We start from the raw sequence: 17908 nt of genomic DNA, 5'->3' as shown, positions 1-17908 counted from the left end.
TTCTGCCATTTTCCACGGCGGAAAATAAGCTGTAATTAACCTACGTAAATCGGCGTTATCTATTGCGGAATCTGAGCCGCGCGAAAGATAGCGAAAGGACCGCTCCGAGGGTCCGAATTCGACGAAAAATTCCGCGCCTTTCACGTTAGTTTGCGAGCGCGATGAGTAAGCACGCTAACGGCGGCGTGAACGCATCGCGCGTAAAGTGCGTGCGATGGTGACGCGCCGCGTATTTTCTCGGCGAGTCCGTGACGCATCGTCATTGGTGCGTGACTCGACCATGCATGTACGTATGCACACGTGCACGTAATTGCGTTGCGTACGGAACGCGGGCGTGGGCGAAAATCCTCGTACGCGCAAAAAAAAAAAAAAAAAAAAAAGAAAAAAGACAAAGCGATTCGCTAGCTGTCTCTTGCTCGTGGTTCGCTGTCGCCGCAGCACGCGGAAAGAAAAGAGGAAAATGCATCGTGTATCGGCAGAATGTACACAATACGCACATGTTCTCTCATATTTCCACTTGCATTTTTATTTTGTTAATTTTCTCGTATAATATATACTAACAAAACATTTAATTACAAAACATGGGCAATATTCTGTGTGTAGGTGTGTTTCTCGTATGTGTCGGCCTGTATGTGTGTACGTGTACGTGTCCCTGTGATGAAAAGCAGCTATGTGTTCCATTCTCTATGCGGTACGCGTACCTTTTTCTGGTTAATGTAGATATTACGATTAAACTTCATAAGTTCTCTACGATAAGTAGATGGATTGATAACGACAACTTACACGCAAAAAACGTGTGGCAAATGCCCCCTTGTCCCTCCCAACGGCGTACTCCACCTTCCACCCTTCTTTTCGGATTTGGATTTCCGCAGTTTTGCTCAATTAATTCACATTCGTTTGATCGCGAGAGTATAACTCGGTCGTTTCTCGATTTCACCGAAAATTCTCTCTTTCTCTCTCCCTACAACCTATGTCCGTCATAAATATGCAAACACAAGAAGGGATAAAAATGCTACTGTAATATGCGATATAATAATATTACCGTACTTCAATATTAGTTATAAATAGTTTTTTTTTTTTTTAATAATTATTTGTCCAAACACTGAATATTTTACAACAGCCATCGAATCTCAACTATTTTGTAACTCTATTTAAACAGTTTGCAACTTTTACAGTTTATCATTCTTCTTTTTTTTTTCTTTTTTTCCGTTTTTCCTCAATTTCACTTTTAATATTATTATGCGTATAGCGCGTGCGTCTGATCCAATATTATATCAATAATAGGGATATATCATAAATTTTGTAATTTCCTAAAAAATATTCTCTAAAAAATATGTCGACCTAAAGATTATTATGACTGATAATCACAGACAATTTTTTCAATTTTTTTTTTTTTTCTTCCCATTTTTCCCTTTCGTCCCGCCGTACCGAGTTTGTCAGTAATCGTTATTTATCCGTCCCGCTCTCATTTTTCCCTTCAAACAAGTACAATATTTCAAAATTCTACACTCTGTTTAAACATTAGAATAGTAGTTTTATACACGTCTTAAGAAGCGTTTTACATTTCAATTTATCTCCCTCTTTCACCGCTAATCCCTTAAACCGTAAGAATATTTTGAAGTCCTCTTAGCTTATCCTTTTCCCGAGGAAAGAAAAAAGAAGTAGGTCCGAAGTGCGCGGGGGAGATGAAATTCCCATTGTGAGAGATCGCAATTTAGCGTGACGATGCGCCGAAACCGCGTCGCATCCCGAGAAAACGGTAATACGCACCGCGCGCTCATCGTTTCCGCGAAATAACATAATCGCCCGCAAGTTTTATACGCAATGCGTCGAAACGACGTTTGTTCGGAGCGAGTCTGTCCGAGAGGTAAAACATGCGTAAAAGTCGGAGAGAAACGATCTATCTATTACACCTATACATTAGTATCATTTTTTTTTCTTTAATTATTGTTAAACTACACGTTTATTCGTCGTACCGTTTTTTTTCTTTTTTTTTTCAGATGTTTGTCGTTTTTCATTTTTTTTTTTTTTACACGCAGCGTTACTTTTGAAAGGTGCTGATGGGTGTAGTAAACAAACGGTGCTTAAATGTGCCCAAATATACGAGTGATTTGAGTAGTGATGTATTATGCTTTCTCTTTCTTTTTTTTTATGTGTGTATAGATTATAATTAATAGCGATAATAATGATAATAATAATAATAATGAAGGCTGTATGCGTAATACTAAGGTGGGTCTTACGCCCTTTCCACGCAGTTTAAAGAGTAGTTTAGTTTGAAAAGACACAGAGTATGTTCCAGTAAGCACCCCGATATTCGTCGTAGATATTCATTCGTATTCACCAGGCAAGGATTTATCGGGAGACAAATAAAAATCTCTCTTTCTCACACGCTTTTTGTTCCGCTATAAGCACACACGCAAATTGTTCCACACCTTTTTGCCAAAGTACTCGCGCGGGTACTTGACAAAAGTCGCCGATGATACAAATAATGTGAACGGAGCGAACGATGCATTGAGAATTTAAATCTATTTGCAGAGTGTAAAAACGAAAATCGGACGATGACGGATAAGCTTACAGCTTACAATCATAATACATAGCGATGTAAAAATCGGGTTACCATGGTATGCATGCCTATGGAGTATACACTTAGTAAAGTCGAAATAATTCTGACGTTCGTAGCGTAACGATCCAGGAGGCTGCAATCGAATTGAAGACACACGCTTGCACGTTTATTAGAAAGAAAAGAAAGAATCCGATTCTATGCCAATGCGGCAATTAATGCGACTACCATATATGTGCACCGGTCCTAAATCGTTCGGTTTTACGTTAGTACTTTTTTTTATTTTATTTTTTTTTTCATCAACCCTAATACCATCTCGTTCATAATCAATAAATATCAATAAAATATCTAACATTGTTATATTTTCAAGTAAGTTACCATCCTTACTAGTCGTATTACTTTTCATGTACAGATTAAAATTAATTATCATTATATTAACAATATTCATCCTCGAATATAATAGATATTAATTATCGATAATTATAATATTAAAAAAAAGATTCACAAAATATCTAAAAAATGGCAATTTCACGTGACCAGAACAGGTTTCCGTTTTCCCTCGTTTTTCATAACTTTTTACAACTCAGCGTACGCGCTTTGTACCAAACCAGGCCGATTAAAATCGCAGCACGTCTGACATTATTCGCGTGCTCAAATAATGCGCTCCTGCCACCATTTCACCCCTTTATATTACCTCTTTAAATAATTCACGATCAATATTCTTCGTATAACGCATTTCTTATTATTATCAAACACTTCCGCACTGCAATCTTACTATCTCTTACTCTAGGCCATTTTTTCATGAAAAGTGCACTTAACGGTGTCCATGGAGCACCAAAAATTTAAGGGACTACCACCTCGGCAGAAATTGATTAATCGCGCTAAAATACATTGTCGTAGTTGTGTCGGGAGGCGCGGTGCCACGCCATTGCGGTTGTGTTAGTTTTGAATATAAAATATCATTTGCGTAATATATATCTAAATCTATCACCGGGTGAAAGCGTAGGTACATGTAAAAGTAAGGCAAAACTGGACACTTGACAGAAAAATATTGATACTGAGTACATCCGTAAAAATGTAAAATATATACTCCTATAAAAGCATTTCTAATATATTTCCCATTATGGGACAATATCACGAACGTTCCCCACAAACGTGCTCGAGGACATTTATTTCAAACAATGTATAAACCTTTGCCAATTTGAACGAATAAATTAATATTTTCGATAAAAACTGTTTTTAAACAGATCAGTGATTGAAGCACTAACGATTCTATTAGATAATCGAACAAAATTGCGTCTCACACTTTATTCGGGCAATAAAATTTGGAGTTAATAAGTTCAAATTAATAAACACGATAGACCATGAACTTGGCAAGGTGGAAGCACAAATATAGATATTTAAAAAAATATATAAAATAAAAAGAAACAAAGCAAATAGTATATCTGTTTCATTTTCACATCCTAAAACTTCTTGATTCGAAAAAATAAATATTCTCTTGGCAATGATGTCACGTAAACGAAAAGAGAAAAAATTGTATCAATATCTGCCAAAGTAGGTATACCTTTCGAACAATATCCTGTTGCAGGAGACTGTTCTCGCTTGCCATTCTCTATCTCTCTCTCCTTAATGCCTACATTCCTAACTTAAGTTAAAACTGGTTTGCTGTACTTACATCAAGACGATATATCTAATCTAACAATTACATATTTTACAAAAACATTTGAAATCTGGCCCTACAGCAGACATGAAATGTCACGAAGTTAGTCATACACTGTACACTAAATTTAAAATTTACACAAATTATTTAAATATACAGTTCTCGCGTACTTTACGTTCACACGTCTGGTAAAATTATTTGTACATATTATTTTCTTTTCATCGTGCGGTATTCGAAAGAAATAAGAATGACTTTCTGAAATCTGCAATCGTCATCGAAAGCCCGCTACTTTCTTATCATTTTCTCGCGAGATCAGTTTTTATTTTTATCGACACACTCATCGTAAGGTGAAGAGTTAGTTTCAAATCCGTTTAATATGTCGACAGTTTCATATCGTGCGAGATGCGTAGGAGTTATGCATGCGAATTAAAGAGCACTCGCATTTAGTGTAAAGTGTAAGATAACTTGTACACTTAAGCCTCAATAGTAGATAATAGGTAGAGTCTAAAAGTCGTGCGAGAAAGCACAGGCGTGAATAAAGTAACACTTTCAAAAGTCTGAAGCGCATTAGTAAAACGCACGACTTTGTCAGATACGAAAGCGGGACATACTCGAATGGTTTATTGCTATAGGTATACGTGTATATATACCTCCGTTAAATCAACTACAGGAACGTAGCTGTCTAAAGTAACATTGTCGTAATCGCCGTGCTCGCGTATTACGTCTGGCCTTCTAATATTTAAAATGTATAATCTATGTTCTTTTATAGTAATAAAAAGCTGCAATCTCTGAAAATAGTTTGATGATGAGTAAAATGAATAACATTCAATAAAACGAATCCTATTCGAAAGCGCGCGCGCAATTATAGCACATATTTCATTTCTTTGTCATCGGTCGGCTGCTTAGGATAAGCTGTATATACGCAGTCTCAGTTGAGGTATTTGCGACATTTGCGAGAACCGCAAGTACACGGGATCTTGATATCCTCGAATGGGAATTTATAGTCGTACGTCAACTCCTCTCCTTGAAGAATGCGACGAAGAGCAAATATCAGGATGTGTTTTTTACCTAGAATGTCTACCACTCGCGAATAGCAGTTTGGCTGTAACATATATAAATTTTATGTAACATACATTTAACATTTTTAATGCCGTTTTTTAGGCATAGAACTTTCTTTTCTCGTTTCAATATGTATATAAATCCGTAGTTGATTGGTGAAAATTATTAAATGTACAACTTGCTGTCTTCAAGAAAGAATAAATAATAAATAAACGTGTGCGAGTTGTAGAACCTAGTTACTTAAATAATTTAAAATACTTATATCTTTCATATATTAAAAAATATTAATTTAATTAACAATATTTTATTAAATATGACTCTTGCCAATTTAAGTTATTTTTAAATATATATTTTTAGTAAAAGTAAAAAGGAAAAAAATTGCATACCTCACACGAATGATTGATAAATCTAGCGGCATTCCCCTTCATAGTAGCATCAACAACTAAATGATCATCGATTTTAAACATATAACAGCCGATGTTCTTGCTGTCATAATACTTTTCTCTTTTATCGGTCAAGGAAGATCGAATAACCTGATAATATATAATTGCAATAATAGTAACAGTGATACAGATAAGTATCGCGACATAATTTTTTTACGAGTTATTATACTTGTTACTTACTTCACCAGCATATTCAATAACCATCTCACCAGGCTCGATGTCTCTCAAACAAAACAGTCCTCTACCATGTATGTGGGAATAATACACCCCGACAGATGTTTTAGATGTTTCCTTAAGTATCCTAAAGCGCATTGCCATTGGCAAATTGGTACTCGCGGTTCGCCTGAAACATATAAGAATTTATTAATTATTAATTAATAAGATTATTATTAATTAATAAGTTATTAATTAATAAGAATTATACGAGAAAAATTAATGCGCACGTAGCTACGTTTTTACCTCGATTCCGTTTCTGGTACTGTAATTATGTTAGGATGCGGCCTGTGTTGAGACGCTAACCAGCTAAACATGTCGTGCACTTTTCTGCCTTTAAAAGGCTCCGCTCGTGCCGCCCCGTTAACGCACGCCGCCGGTAGCTCGTTCTCCATCTCATCGGGCTTCGGCGGTGCCAGAGTGTGAAATTTGGGCTTATATTTGCTGCATCTGTTGACACCCGGCAATTGCTCGATCAGGTAAATGGCCGCATTGTTCTCCAACCCGAGGCCCTCAGATAAAGCGTTGTGAGGCAGAGGAGGCAGATTGTGAGCCTTGCGTGCATTCTGCACCGCTTGATACACCGTCTCCCAGACCTCAGTCATGGACGAAGCGGTATGGGTGAAACCATCCTGCGATTTGATTTCATACATCAAGATCGGGCCCTTCGAGCAGTTCTTCTGCATTTGCGGTAGATTTTGCGACGGACTGTTTCGCAGCGGTTTGATCGACTTCGTCACTATTCTGGGCTTCTTGACTGCTACAGGAGGCGCCTTCGCTTTAAGTATGTTCATCTTTGTGTCGACAGCAGGCTTTACTTTATCCTCGAGCTTGTTCGTTTTGAGCGTAAAAGTCTTGATCGGCAGTAGTTGTAAAGACGCGATCTGAGGTACTTGCTTCGACGGTAGGATCTCTACAGATGTTACTTGCGGGGTCTTTTTATTTTGAGTGACCGCTTTCATGTTCCGCGTGATCTTGTACGAGCCATCCTGTAACTGCTTTTGTAGAACTATCTTCAACGATGTATTCTGCAGCTTTTCTTTGTCAAGCTCCAGCTTCAGATTTTCTTTTACTTTCTCTATCGCCTCCGTATTCAGTTTGATATTATCGCTGATATTATTGAGCACGGTCTCGGGCTTTTTTATCTGTACAATCTGCTCAGTGATTTCTTTCTTCGGTTCGACAATTTCCGGTTCGGCTGGTTTAATCACTGGCTTCGTTGGTTCCTCGATTACTAAATCATCTTTTTTCACTGAATCCTGCTTCAACGTCACGGCTTGCATCGGCAGCACCCTATTCATCGGTCGACTGGTCGGTATATTACTTGTCGGCATTGTGATTTTGTTTTGCACAGAATTAGAATTGGAGACAACTGGAATATTGCTATTGATATTCACGTTTACCGAGTTCGGGCTTAATGCGGTACCGCTGTTGTAAGTTTTATGCACGCTATTTACATCGGGGATTGACTTATTTACAACCAAATTTCTTTGTGCGACATAATGATTCGATAAGGGCGGTAATTTAGATGATGATATGCTGGACTTGATCATACTGGTATTCTCGGATACATGTTTGGAGTCAAAGTATGGCCGCACACTATTGCTCATCGGTTGATCCGCGCCAAACAAAGGCTCGGTAATTTTCCAGGTGGCTCCGTGATTCGTTTGGATCGAGTGAGCGATCGGGCTAGGCCTTACAGCGACGCGCGGAATAGACGGTACCGCGTGAGATAGCGGTGACGGTGTCGGCAGTACCGGCGATGGGGGAGGCGGCGGTGTTGGTGATGATGATGACGGTGATGCCGGGAGCGATAACGCAGGCGGCGGTGGCGCTGGTGGTGGTGGCAAAAGCGACGGCGATGGCGATAATGGTACTGACGGTGATAACTTCATCGATGTCACCACGCTCGGCGCCGACACGTTTGACGAGTACACGTCCGCCACTTGAATCGATGCCATTTGATGCTCTGTATTTATATTTGCACACGGTACTGGTGACACAACGCTGCACGCGACGCCACCGTAAACTCGCTCTTGAGACGCAGCGGAAATGTTGATTTGCGGCGGCGTCGCAATTGGTTCCACTGATAGCGTTGGTACCGACATAGATCCTGGTGCTGGTATCGATGTCGGCGCTGGAATTGATACCGGCGCCGGTATTGAGGCAGATGCTTGTATCGATGCCGATGCTTGTATGGATATCGGAGCTGGAATTGATGCCGATATCAATGATGGCGCAGGTGCTGGCGGTGCCGGAGCTGCCGTTGGTACCGGTGGCAGCGACGGCGCTGATTGATTCACCACGACGTAAGGCACTCCGGACACGTTGGACATACCGCTCACGCCTTGCACGCTGGCTATGTTAGGCACGCCGGTGATGTTAGGTACCCCGGACATGTTCGGCATACTCGATACGTTCTGCATCGTCGTCACAGTAGGTACGCCCGATACAGCTTGCACGTCCACAATGGGTTCCATCAACTTCGACGCTTGAAATACCTGCGTTGTCGTCTGGTAACTGCTGGCCAGTACCTGAGGTACTGCCCCCGCCATAAATTGACTAGACGACATTACAGTGTTGCTGACGATTGTTTCCAAACCGTAGTACATCGGTTGATTTGAGACAAACATACCACCAGTTGGATCGGTGAACATCTCTAGAGTGGGCGTTGAACTCAGAAGCAGCTGTTCCGACGATATAACGCCACATTGAATTGCACTAGGTTGCTGCTGTATGATAGTGCCTAATACTGTAGGTTGAGGTTGCGCGATCTGCACGCTAGGCAATATCGATATCCCACCGTTTTGCAGCGCTAATAAATTGTCGGTAGACGGCGCTTGTATGTAGGTGCCCGGCATCAAAGGATTTGCGGCGATTAACTGCGGTTTGAAGCCGGTTTCATGCTGTCCACCGCCAATTGTCGTGATGTATTGCAAGTTTTGGCCGGATTGCTGCTGCAACGCTTCCACGTAAGATACGATCCCTGGCGATGCTACCTGCTGAAGAATGACAGTGGGCTGTCTTTGGGCGGTTTGATGTAGCTGGATCACCGGAGGATTGTTTGTCACCGCCGGCTGGAATCTAGCATTGTGCGCGGCATTGTGCGGTGCCTGCATCACGTTCTTTAATACGTGCTGCTTGTTCCTGGTTTTCGGCTTGGCCCGCGAGTTTTTCGACTTAGAGGTGACACGGGCGATCTGTGCGTTCGTTTGCGCGGATTCAGGCGCAATTTGCACGCCCATAGACGAGAAATTTGGCGATATATCCGGGCTTGGGACGGTCTGTGAGCTCGTACTGTCCGGCGACCTCATTGGCATGTTCACCATACCGTGCGCCGTAACGTTCGAATCACTGGAGACGGACGGCGGATCTGTGATCTCTGTTATCTGCACTGTGCTTTCCTGAGTAGGTAATACTGCTGGGTTCGGCAGAGTGGTGGTCCTACGAGTGTATTGAGTTTGCACGATCACATCGTTAGACGTTAATACTGTCTGATGTACAGTTTCGACAGTGGAGTGTGTCGCATGAATTTGCGGCGTGATAATTGCTTGTGCAATCGGTTCGATTTGAATGCTCGGGTGAGGTGATGCTACGGACGCCTCTATAGGCGATGTTGCTTGAATATCTGTGTAATCAGTTGTCAAAGTATGACCTTCGGACGGTGAAAGTGTGATAAACTGCGGCGAGCCCATGCTCGGAGTAAATCCCGATTCCGGCGACGCTAGTTTGTTATCCATGGTTTCAGAGTCGCTATCGCTGGTAATCATAGCATCACAATTATCCAGATGACGGTTGTAGCTTTCTTCGTTGCGATACGTACGGCCACATCTCTTGCAAGTAACGTCGATGTGTTCGAACGGCGACGACTCGTATGAAGCGTGGATCAATTTCTCGTGTGTCATCATATGTTGTGACGAGATGCACTCGTCGTCGCTCGAAATATCACCCGCGCCATCCACTTGCGGAATTTGCAGGTTCATCGTGAGATTCTTTTCCTTGAATAAGACTCCTGCCTTTTGCAAAGTACACCTGGCGGTTGATGCAGTTAAAAGATTGCCGCTACTACTCTTCGCCTTCTGTGACTTGTCATAATTATTAGATACATGTGATCTGATAAAATCAAAAATACGTTTAGAGTGTAAAAGATTTGAAGATCGCGCGTATGAGCCTAACTCCTTCTCCGCGCTCGGCTCGTTCGCGTCAGATGAGTGCTCGTCATTAATACCGTCTAATTGCGGAATAGATAATGACTCGGACGTTTGCAGATTTGCATTTTTCTCCTCGGCGTTGTACTCTGGGGAACTGCACTCGCTCGCACTATTAGCGTCAGCTGATCCATCGACTTGTACTATTCGTGGCTGCTGCTGTCTCGGATGCCAAAACAGCCTTTTATGCTCCTTCGTGTCATCTCTGGCTGGCAACACGCGACGATTTAATCCGGCAGAGTCTTCGATGCAATATTTTAATTCACGCACAGAATCGGATAATATATTAGACGTATTCGCTCTTCCAACAGTAACCATTATACTTTCCGGAATTCTTAATTCGTGAAACATGGACGTGCGTTCATTCTGCGAATCAAGAACAATAAGACCTGTCTCGTTGGATTTAGTACTGGATGAATTTCGAGGCAACTTTCGTCTTTTTATATTAGAACCGTATGTGTTATCTAATTTACAGCTCCAAGTAAGACTGCAAGAACGCTGATGGTGTCTTTGACCACCAACGATTAACGGATTATTCGACATCACCTCAGATTTGGATCGTTTCAATTCCCTGCCGCCGCGTTTTTGGCTTTTTGAGTTAAATAAATCGTCCATGAGATCTTGCATCGCTGTTTTTGCTTCCAATCGCACCCAGAGATCATTGTGCGATCCTAATTCGAGTAAAGATGAATCCATTTTAGAAATTTTGTTTTCTGGCGGTTTTATTGTTTCTTCGACTTCTGACGATAACATGTCATCCTTAAATAAATCCGTGCTGAAAGAACTGTCGTTTTTTAAATCCATTGCTAAAAAATCTTCGTACGACATTTTTGGAAAAATGTCCTGCATGGAGATTCCGTCTAATAAATCGTGCGGTAAATCTTCAAATATCGCCTCTTTTAATTCTGGTGGTAAAAGATCTGTGTTGTTTTGCTCTGCCAAATTTTCATCCACTTCTTTGTTACATACAATATCGATGAGTGTATCTAAAGTCTGTTTGACGACCAAATAATCGATTTTTTGCGCGTCTATCGATGCTTCTTCCTTTTCTTGCTCTTTACTGTGATCAATGGTGATATTATTCTCCATGTCCGATGAAACATCCGGCATATGTACCTGCACGTAAGTCCTAATGTAGTATCTAACAATCTTGTAAGGATTTACAGTAGACCAATAAAGTCTAGAACATTTGTAATCGCACGGTATTATTTTTTCAACCGTGTCAGAGAATTCCGGAATGACAGTGCCCAAGCAGTCGACCATTAAAGAACCGATCATCAATTTGACTTTGTTAGGCTCGGCAAATTTCTTTTTCTTACGATCCAACTCCACATACACCGGGCGTTTTAAACTAAACTCGTTTTCGTTTTGCAGAGACTTGCTAGCAGAAGTATTCGAATGTAAAACGCAAAATACAGTTTTGTCATCGTTGAAAGCAAGCCCGACGTTCCTCGCGCATGGAAAATGAAAAGTACTGTTGCAATTTTTCGCGCAACATCCAACGCTCGCACCTTTCTTACCACATTCAGAGCAGCGAATCAAACGACCCCTCGAAATGGCACTGTGAACATTTTGCAGGGAGCCGTCAATTTCCTCAAATACTTCATTTGACCAGAGCGCGCAATTTGCGTGCACCCACTCGTTCTGCCCGCAATACAATAGTCTACCCTCTTTTGCTTCGTGTCCGTCACCTAAGCCTTTGCACAAACAACACGATCTACTGTCTTCGACGTGAATATTATAAAGGTTTGCCGTTTTCGCCGCGATCGCTTTTGGTGCTTTCATAACCTCTTCTTTCCACGCCTCCAGGATAGGATCATCGAATTTTGTCATTATAGTGGTGTCTTTCCCAATATCTTTACTAAGCATTAACGTATCGTCACTGTCGTCATTGTTCTTGAAATCTTTTGGTGAAAACCATGGAAAGACTTCTTGTAAAATATCGTGATACGTTTCTATCAAATCTTTCGAACCGACACGATTAATTACGTGTTCCATATCACAATAAAATTGCGATAGTGATTTGTACTCGTTGCCATTTACTTTACGTTTCACAGACATTAAAGTAGGTGACGGCCTCGCAATGATTTGTTGCTCTGAACAATTACATTCCGTGGCGTCGTTCGAAGAAACTGATGAATCTTGATTCGCCCAGTCTTTTCTCTCGTCTTGAGAATCTTTCGAAACACAGTTCTTCACTCTAACTGTGCATTCTTTTAGATGAAATTTGTGTCGTAGCCGTCGCAGACCTTTTCTAGGACCGTCTATTGAAGCTTCCTCCAAATCTGGTTTATTTATACCATCCCTGTAATTGGATCCCGCGTCGGTATCTGCGGATTTGTCACCATTGCACTCTTCCGATTCCTCCGTTTCTTTCGCATAGTTAATCTCGTTCTTGTCTTCGGGAAACTCGAGTTTTCTCACGTTTGGTACTGGCCTGCAAAGGCATTCCTTTCTGGGACTCCATTTGAGAGCAGTGCAAACTTTACGATTTTTACTCAGAGATTTTATCACGCTGATAAAACCCGCTTTTAACTCCACTTCTATCGCATTTCTCCAGATAGATGAACTCGAATTGGAAAAGCATTGGCTGCACGTAAATTCGATCGAATCGGGCAGGTAACTAAGTATCTGGTAACGCTCATCAGAAAGACCTTCACAACGGGCATGTACCCAGCAGGAACACTCATTACACTCCATCATCTAAAAAAACACGTGTTAGTATGATATACAAATTGCAAAAAAAAAAAAAAAAAAAAAGATTAATTTTCTAACTACAAAATTACTCTGCATCAAAATTATTACATTAACACTCACCTTCGTGTCGAAATCATTTTCGTTGTAACACCTCTGACACAAAGGACAATAGTTTCCTTGTTGCCTTAATTTAAAGCACATAGAACAGAGAGGTAAATTTCCAACGTGAATGCTGACGCCCTCGCTACCGCAGCTTTTACATTTAATACAGCTCTGACAAACGTAAGGTCGATCGGGACTGTACAATCTAGAGCTAACACCGGACTTTGACAGACATGAATGATGAAATGACTGACGACAACGAATGCAGGATAATTTCGGACCGGATCTGAGATGGCAGGATTGACATATCGTACACCGGGGACAACACCAGTTTGGCTGTGCACAAGCGTTCCATTCACTGGGTTCCAAACAGAAGGCATGGTATGGCTCGCAACAGCATTGACAGTGGATCAACTGTAAACAAGATTGTTTTACTCGTAGTTCTTGAAAAGACACAGCGCGTCACTATTACATTTTTACTTGTAATTTACCAATAAATAATATATTAAACATTACTTACTGGCTCTTTACCGGCACTCCCACACAGATAGCAAATTGCAGGTATATGAAATAATTCAGAACCGATGAGGGCAAAACCCTTCGATCCTACTTCAGAAGGATCGTATTGCTCCCAAAAATCTATGGAAACTGTATATACAGTATCCACAACTGCCTTAGACACCTGCAAAAAGTTTTTAATTAAAAAAAATGTTGAAATTTTATTATTGCCCGATTGTTGCCGCTTTCCCTCCTTTTATATCAAAAGCGTAAATGTCAGATTATGATTAGTCACTGATGCTAAATCAGATTTATTTTTTTTTTTTTTTTTAGTTAGTACATCTCGATTGAAGTTTAATCAGACGATTTATTTTAGTTTTAAAGAAATTTACTTTATCTCAAAATTATAGTTTCAATAAAATATCTTGTAAGATGCATCCATAATAATTAATTATTAAATTACCAAAAATTATTAAAGATAAAAGTTTTCTTTAACATAAAAGCAAGAGTAAATGGAGTTTAATGTAATAAATTTTACATTTAACCGACTAAATAAAATTTTAATTATAAAAATAATTAACAAACATCACAAAAACATTCTGATTATTAAAAGAAGTAGAGAATATTCACACAGCATAAAATTTTCTCTTTCGATAATGCTAAAAATATCTTACCACTGGAAAATGCGTCGTTGATACATTCTGTTGTGGTTTTCCTCTTCTTGAATGAGATTGTTGTGCCATACTAACGTTAAGATTTAAATTATTATCTTCATTATGCTTTTGAATTTCCTTATCCTTCGTAATATCATCTCTCTTTTCCGTTCTTTCCGTTTCCTTTAATGTCTTTGGAATGTTTTTGCCGTGTTCGTTGTCTTCTTTTGCGTCTGCAGTGGGAAAAGTTGCGATAGGTTGTCCAAGTGCAACACTGGCGCTTCGACAAACATGCTTAACCCTCGGTCCTTTTAATTCGAGCCTTTGTCTGAGAGGTTGCGAGTGTTGGCTACCGGTCGAAGAAACCAGCACTGGACTTTTAATTTTCTTCCTTACTTTAATTCTGTTATTTTTTCTCCGTTTTTTATTAGGTGATATACTCATCGAGGAATCAACTGCAATAAAATTATATCGTGAATATTAGGAAATAACTGTGCAATTAAAAAAAAAAAAGAACATTTATCAAATAAAATTTACATTTATCTAGTTTTGTATAGAAAAAACCTCCGGTACCCTGATAACTCGTTTTCTGTCCCATTTCGAAGTTTTTCCAACTCATGGCAGACTTGAATAAATTTCTTTCCAAGCTGTCTTCCGCGGGCCAACTAAGTTTAGACGGGCTTAAGTTTTGTCCTTGATTGTCCTCATCTTGACTGAGTGGCAAAGAAATACTTAATGGATCTCTCATTAACGGTGGTAATAATGCGTTTAAGCCTGTTCTCAAGGCAGGTGGAATGTCGTAACATTTCAAACACATTTTCAACCAGCACGCCGGGCATCTGGCTTTATAAACGCATCTCATGAGATTCCATTGTTGACTCCTCACAACTGGCGGGACTAAACATAGACCATCGCCTTTATGACACTTGAGAATGGGAAGAACATTGTTTGAAGATTTAGCGCAAGCCTGATGTTTGATCATTTTGCTTATAAACTTTCGACAAGATTCGCAGCTGTGAATGCCAAACTTGCGCGCCTGTTTCACGAATCGATAAAATCGTACCGCGCCACATACACCGCATTTTACAGTTCCTGTTAATCCTAAAACATAAACGATTATAATTATAAGATAATATTACGCGAGAGATGTAAAAATATAATTGCAAAATTGCCATAAAAAAAAAAAATAAATACCTAAATTACTTCCTCCCATGGTGTTACTGGTGCTAGTTGAAAATGGTCCTTCTGTTCCAGCTAAACCCTTGTTATCCAATTTTAATCTTGCTTTTCTTAATATAACTTTACCGCTATTGAGTTTTATTCCGCTGAACTCAGATTGCTCGCCTTCCGAATGATTACTGTGCTCGCTTTCGCTTTCAGATAAATTGTTTTCCGCTTCAAAATTATTCAACGTACTAACCACAGTCTTATTACCATTTTCAGGCTGATCCTCAGTTTCTGCACAGCCATCTTCCGTTAATCCTGCACCATTTGCAAAGCTCACCTGATTACTTAAATCGTTTGCTATTTCATTTTGAGTTCCCGATCTCGTCTGAACTCTGGAAGACTCGAAGTGTGGAACATTGGAATCGGGAAGAACTTTTGTAGGAATAGAAATCTGTTTCTGATTTCTGGAAATTGTTGATTTCACAGTTTGTGCCGTCCTGCTCGAGTTTTGCGAGCATTCTTGATTATTATTAGAGCTGTCAGATGTGCTATTTGATACTTTATTCTTACATGATATATTATGAGATTTCTTTAATTCTCTATGAATGGGTTTTGATATTTGTGCGTTTTGTACAGAACTCGCTGATTTCTCTGTCTTTTTCATTGATTGCGTTATAATATCGGAATTGGAGTCTCCAGCTTGAATCATCTTTTTTGGCTTGCCCTTCGTATCTTTATCTTTAAATTTTGTACACAACTTACTATCAGCATCCTCTTTTAATTTTGATTCCAAGTTACCAAGCTTATCCGAATTTAATTTAGTCTTCTTAACGTGTGAACCAATATCATTCTCGCTGTGCTCCGTGCCAGAAATTTCTTCCAACTCCTCAATAAACCTTTTATTTGGCTTTATAACTCTCGACGAATGCACACTGCGAACAGGTAAAACAAACTTTCTCACTGTGCTAGGTTTTTCTCCAGATTGCACCACTAAATTACGTGTATTACTTCCATTAGTTTTTGCCCTTTGAAGTAATCTTTTCGCAGTACTATTGCGTAACTGTCTGGTTCTTTGATGCTGGTCCAAGATGTTGTTCACTGATTTTAGCACTGGATTCTTCAAGTAATTTGAAAATTTAATGTTCTTGCAATTTTTACGACTTCTAGCTCTGTGAATCTTTGGAGTATGTTTAGCATTCGAGTTTGTAACTGGTTCTGCAATGTCTTTAGCTGGTTTTGGTTGATTTGAGTTAGTAAGCTTCTCTGCGCTGTTTTCGATGTCTGTGGGGGAATTTTTAACATCGGTAACGTCCTTCCTTGTGCCAGACTGTGGTGCAAGATCTTCAGCTGCGACAGACGGCAACTTATCGCTGGTCTTCTCTGCATCGTGTTGCTGTGTTTTTATATAAGATGCAGAAAGATTAGCCTCTTTAGTGCTAAATCCATGAAATGGTGGATGTTCCTGGGGAAAGACCATCTGTATGAGTAGAAATAATTAACCAATCGACTATTACAACCTACATATGTATATTTTACAAGTTTAGACAGTGTTTAAATCTATGACAATCAAGCAACTGTCAAACCACGCAGCAGACGAGTAAACAAACGAGTAACTCCCGAGTCAACTTTACATTCTCTATGTGACAACAACTCGTCTGCTGTGTAGGCTTCTCATTTGCCAGAACTGTCAGCTCTACGTTGTCTCGGGTCGCTAGGACGTTACGGAGCGAGTCGCAGAGAAGAAACGTCTCGTTGACGTGCTCCGTACCAAGAGCTAGGCCAAGACGAACATGTACGGTGAAAAATTAGCTACATAAATGCTCGACCGACATACGGAAGGGGAGGCGACGCCAAAGCGAGAAACGGATCGCCGAACGGCAGGCAAAGGTACGCCGCGAGGGCGTCGCGCACCTGCCGCTCTACGATCGGCCGCGGTCGGTCGGCCACCGTCGATAGGTTAACCCGCGCAGTCCGCCAAAGCTACGTCGACCCCGCCGTATTCCGCCGAGCGCGTGACGCTCATCGGACAATATACGCGCCAAAGCGGCCGAGAACGCGGTGCGTCTCGCGCGACCTCGGCGGCGGCGGCGGCGGCGGTGGCGGCGGCGGCGGCGGACGGGCTGAACGAGGACCTTCGACGGCGGACGCCCTAGCGGCGACGACTCCTTTATTTCACTCCTTGTTTCCCCCCTCACCTTCTCGTTGTCGCCGAACGTTTTGTTGAACAGGGAAAGTCCGTAGTAGATGTTCTCGGCGACAGTTACCGGATGATCGTTCTGCGCTGCCTCAGGCTGTCCCAGCACCCTTATCCGTTTCCTGGTGGCCGTCTTCGGCGGCTTCCCGGGAAACTTGGACCTTCCCATGCTCGCCTGTTTTCAACGACGGACCTCGACCTCGCAGCGAAATTCCGCTTCCATTTTACTCGCGATTTGTGTGTGCCCACGGCCGAGAGGCGCACCGACTCTCTCGCGTACACTACACACCGACGTTATACGCTCTCCGATATGTACGCGCGCGCGAGAGCGCTTTCTCACACCACCGCGGCGAGTTACGCGCACGAACACGGACACCGGGGCCGCCGTGTCCTCCCTCCGTCTCACCCTCTCGGTCACTCTCTCTCGTTTTATCCACAGGACCGCTTCGGCCGG

At 41.2% G+C, this 17908-nt stretch overlaps 1 protein-coding gene across 4 annotated transcripts; it reads right to left on the bottom strand.

Moving 5' to 3' along the window:
• Positions 1–500: 500 nt before the first annotated feature.
• Trx (histone lysine N-methyltransferase trithorax) lies at positions 501–17889 on the bottom strand. 4 transcript variants are annotated; one of them, XM_070656527.1, is made up of 10 exons: positions 17456–17889; positions 15288–16737; positions 14631–15194; positions 14115–14548; positions 13463–13624; positions 12961–13356; positions 6182–12846; positions 5903–6065; positions 5666–5812; positions 501–5322 (listed from the first exon to the last, which is right to left on the bottom strand). In XM_070656527.1, the coding sequence occupies exons 1-10, from the start codon at positions 17621–17623 to the stop codon at positions 5149–5151; spliced, it is 10323 nt and encodes a 3440-aa protein (XP_070512628.1). In that variant the 5' UTR covers positions 17624–17889; the 3' UTR covers positions 501–5148. The 4 variants fall into 4 exon arrangements, with proteins under 4 accessions (XP_070512628.1, XP_070512629.1, XP_070512630.1 ...); XM_070656528.1 differs by having other exon boundaries at positions 15288–16722; XM_070656529.1 differs by having other exon boundaries at positions 17525–17889.
• Positions 17890–17908: the final 19 nt, after the last annotated feature.

The sequence above is a fragment of the Cardiocondyla obscurior genome, linkage group LG05 (genome assembly GCF_019399895.1).
Source record: "Cardiocondyla obscurior isolate alpha-2009 linkage group LG05, Cobs3.1, whole genome shotgun sequence".
Taxonomy (NCBI): domain Eukaryota; kingdom Metazoa; phylum Arthropoda; class Insecta; order Hymenoptera; family Formicidae; genus Cardiocondyla; species Cardiocondyla obscurior.
The sequence above is the reverse complement of the archived record's forward strand: the minus strand, read 5'-3'. Positions and strand labels throughout refer to the sequence as shown.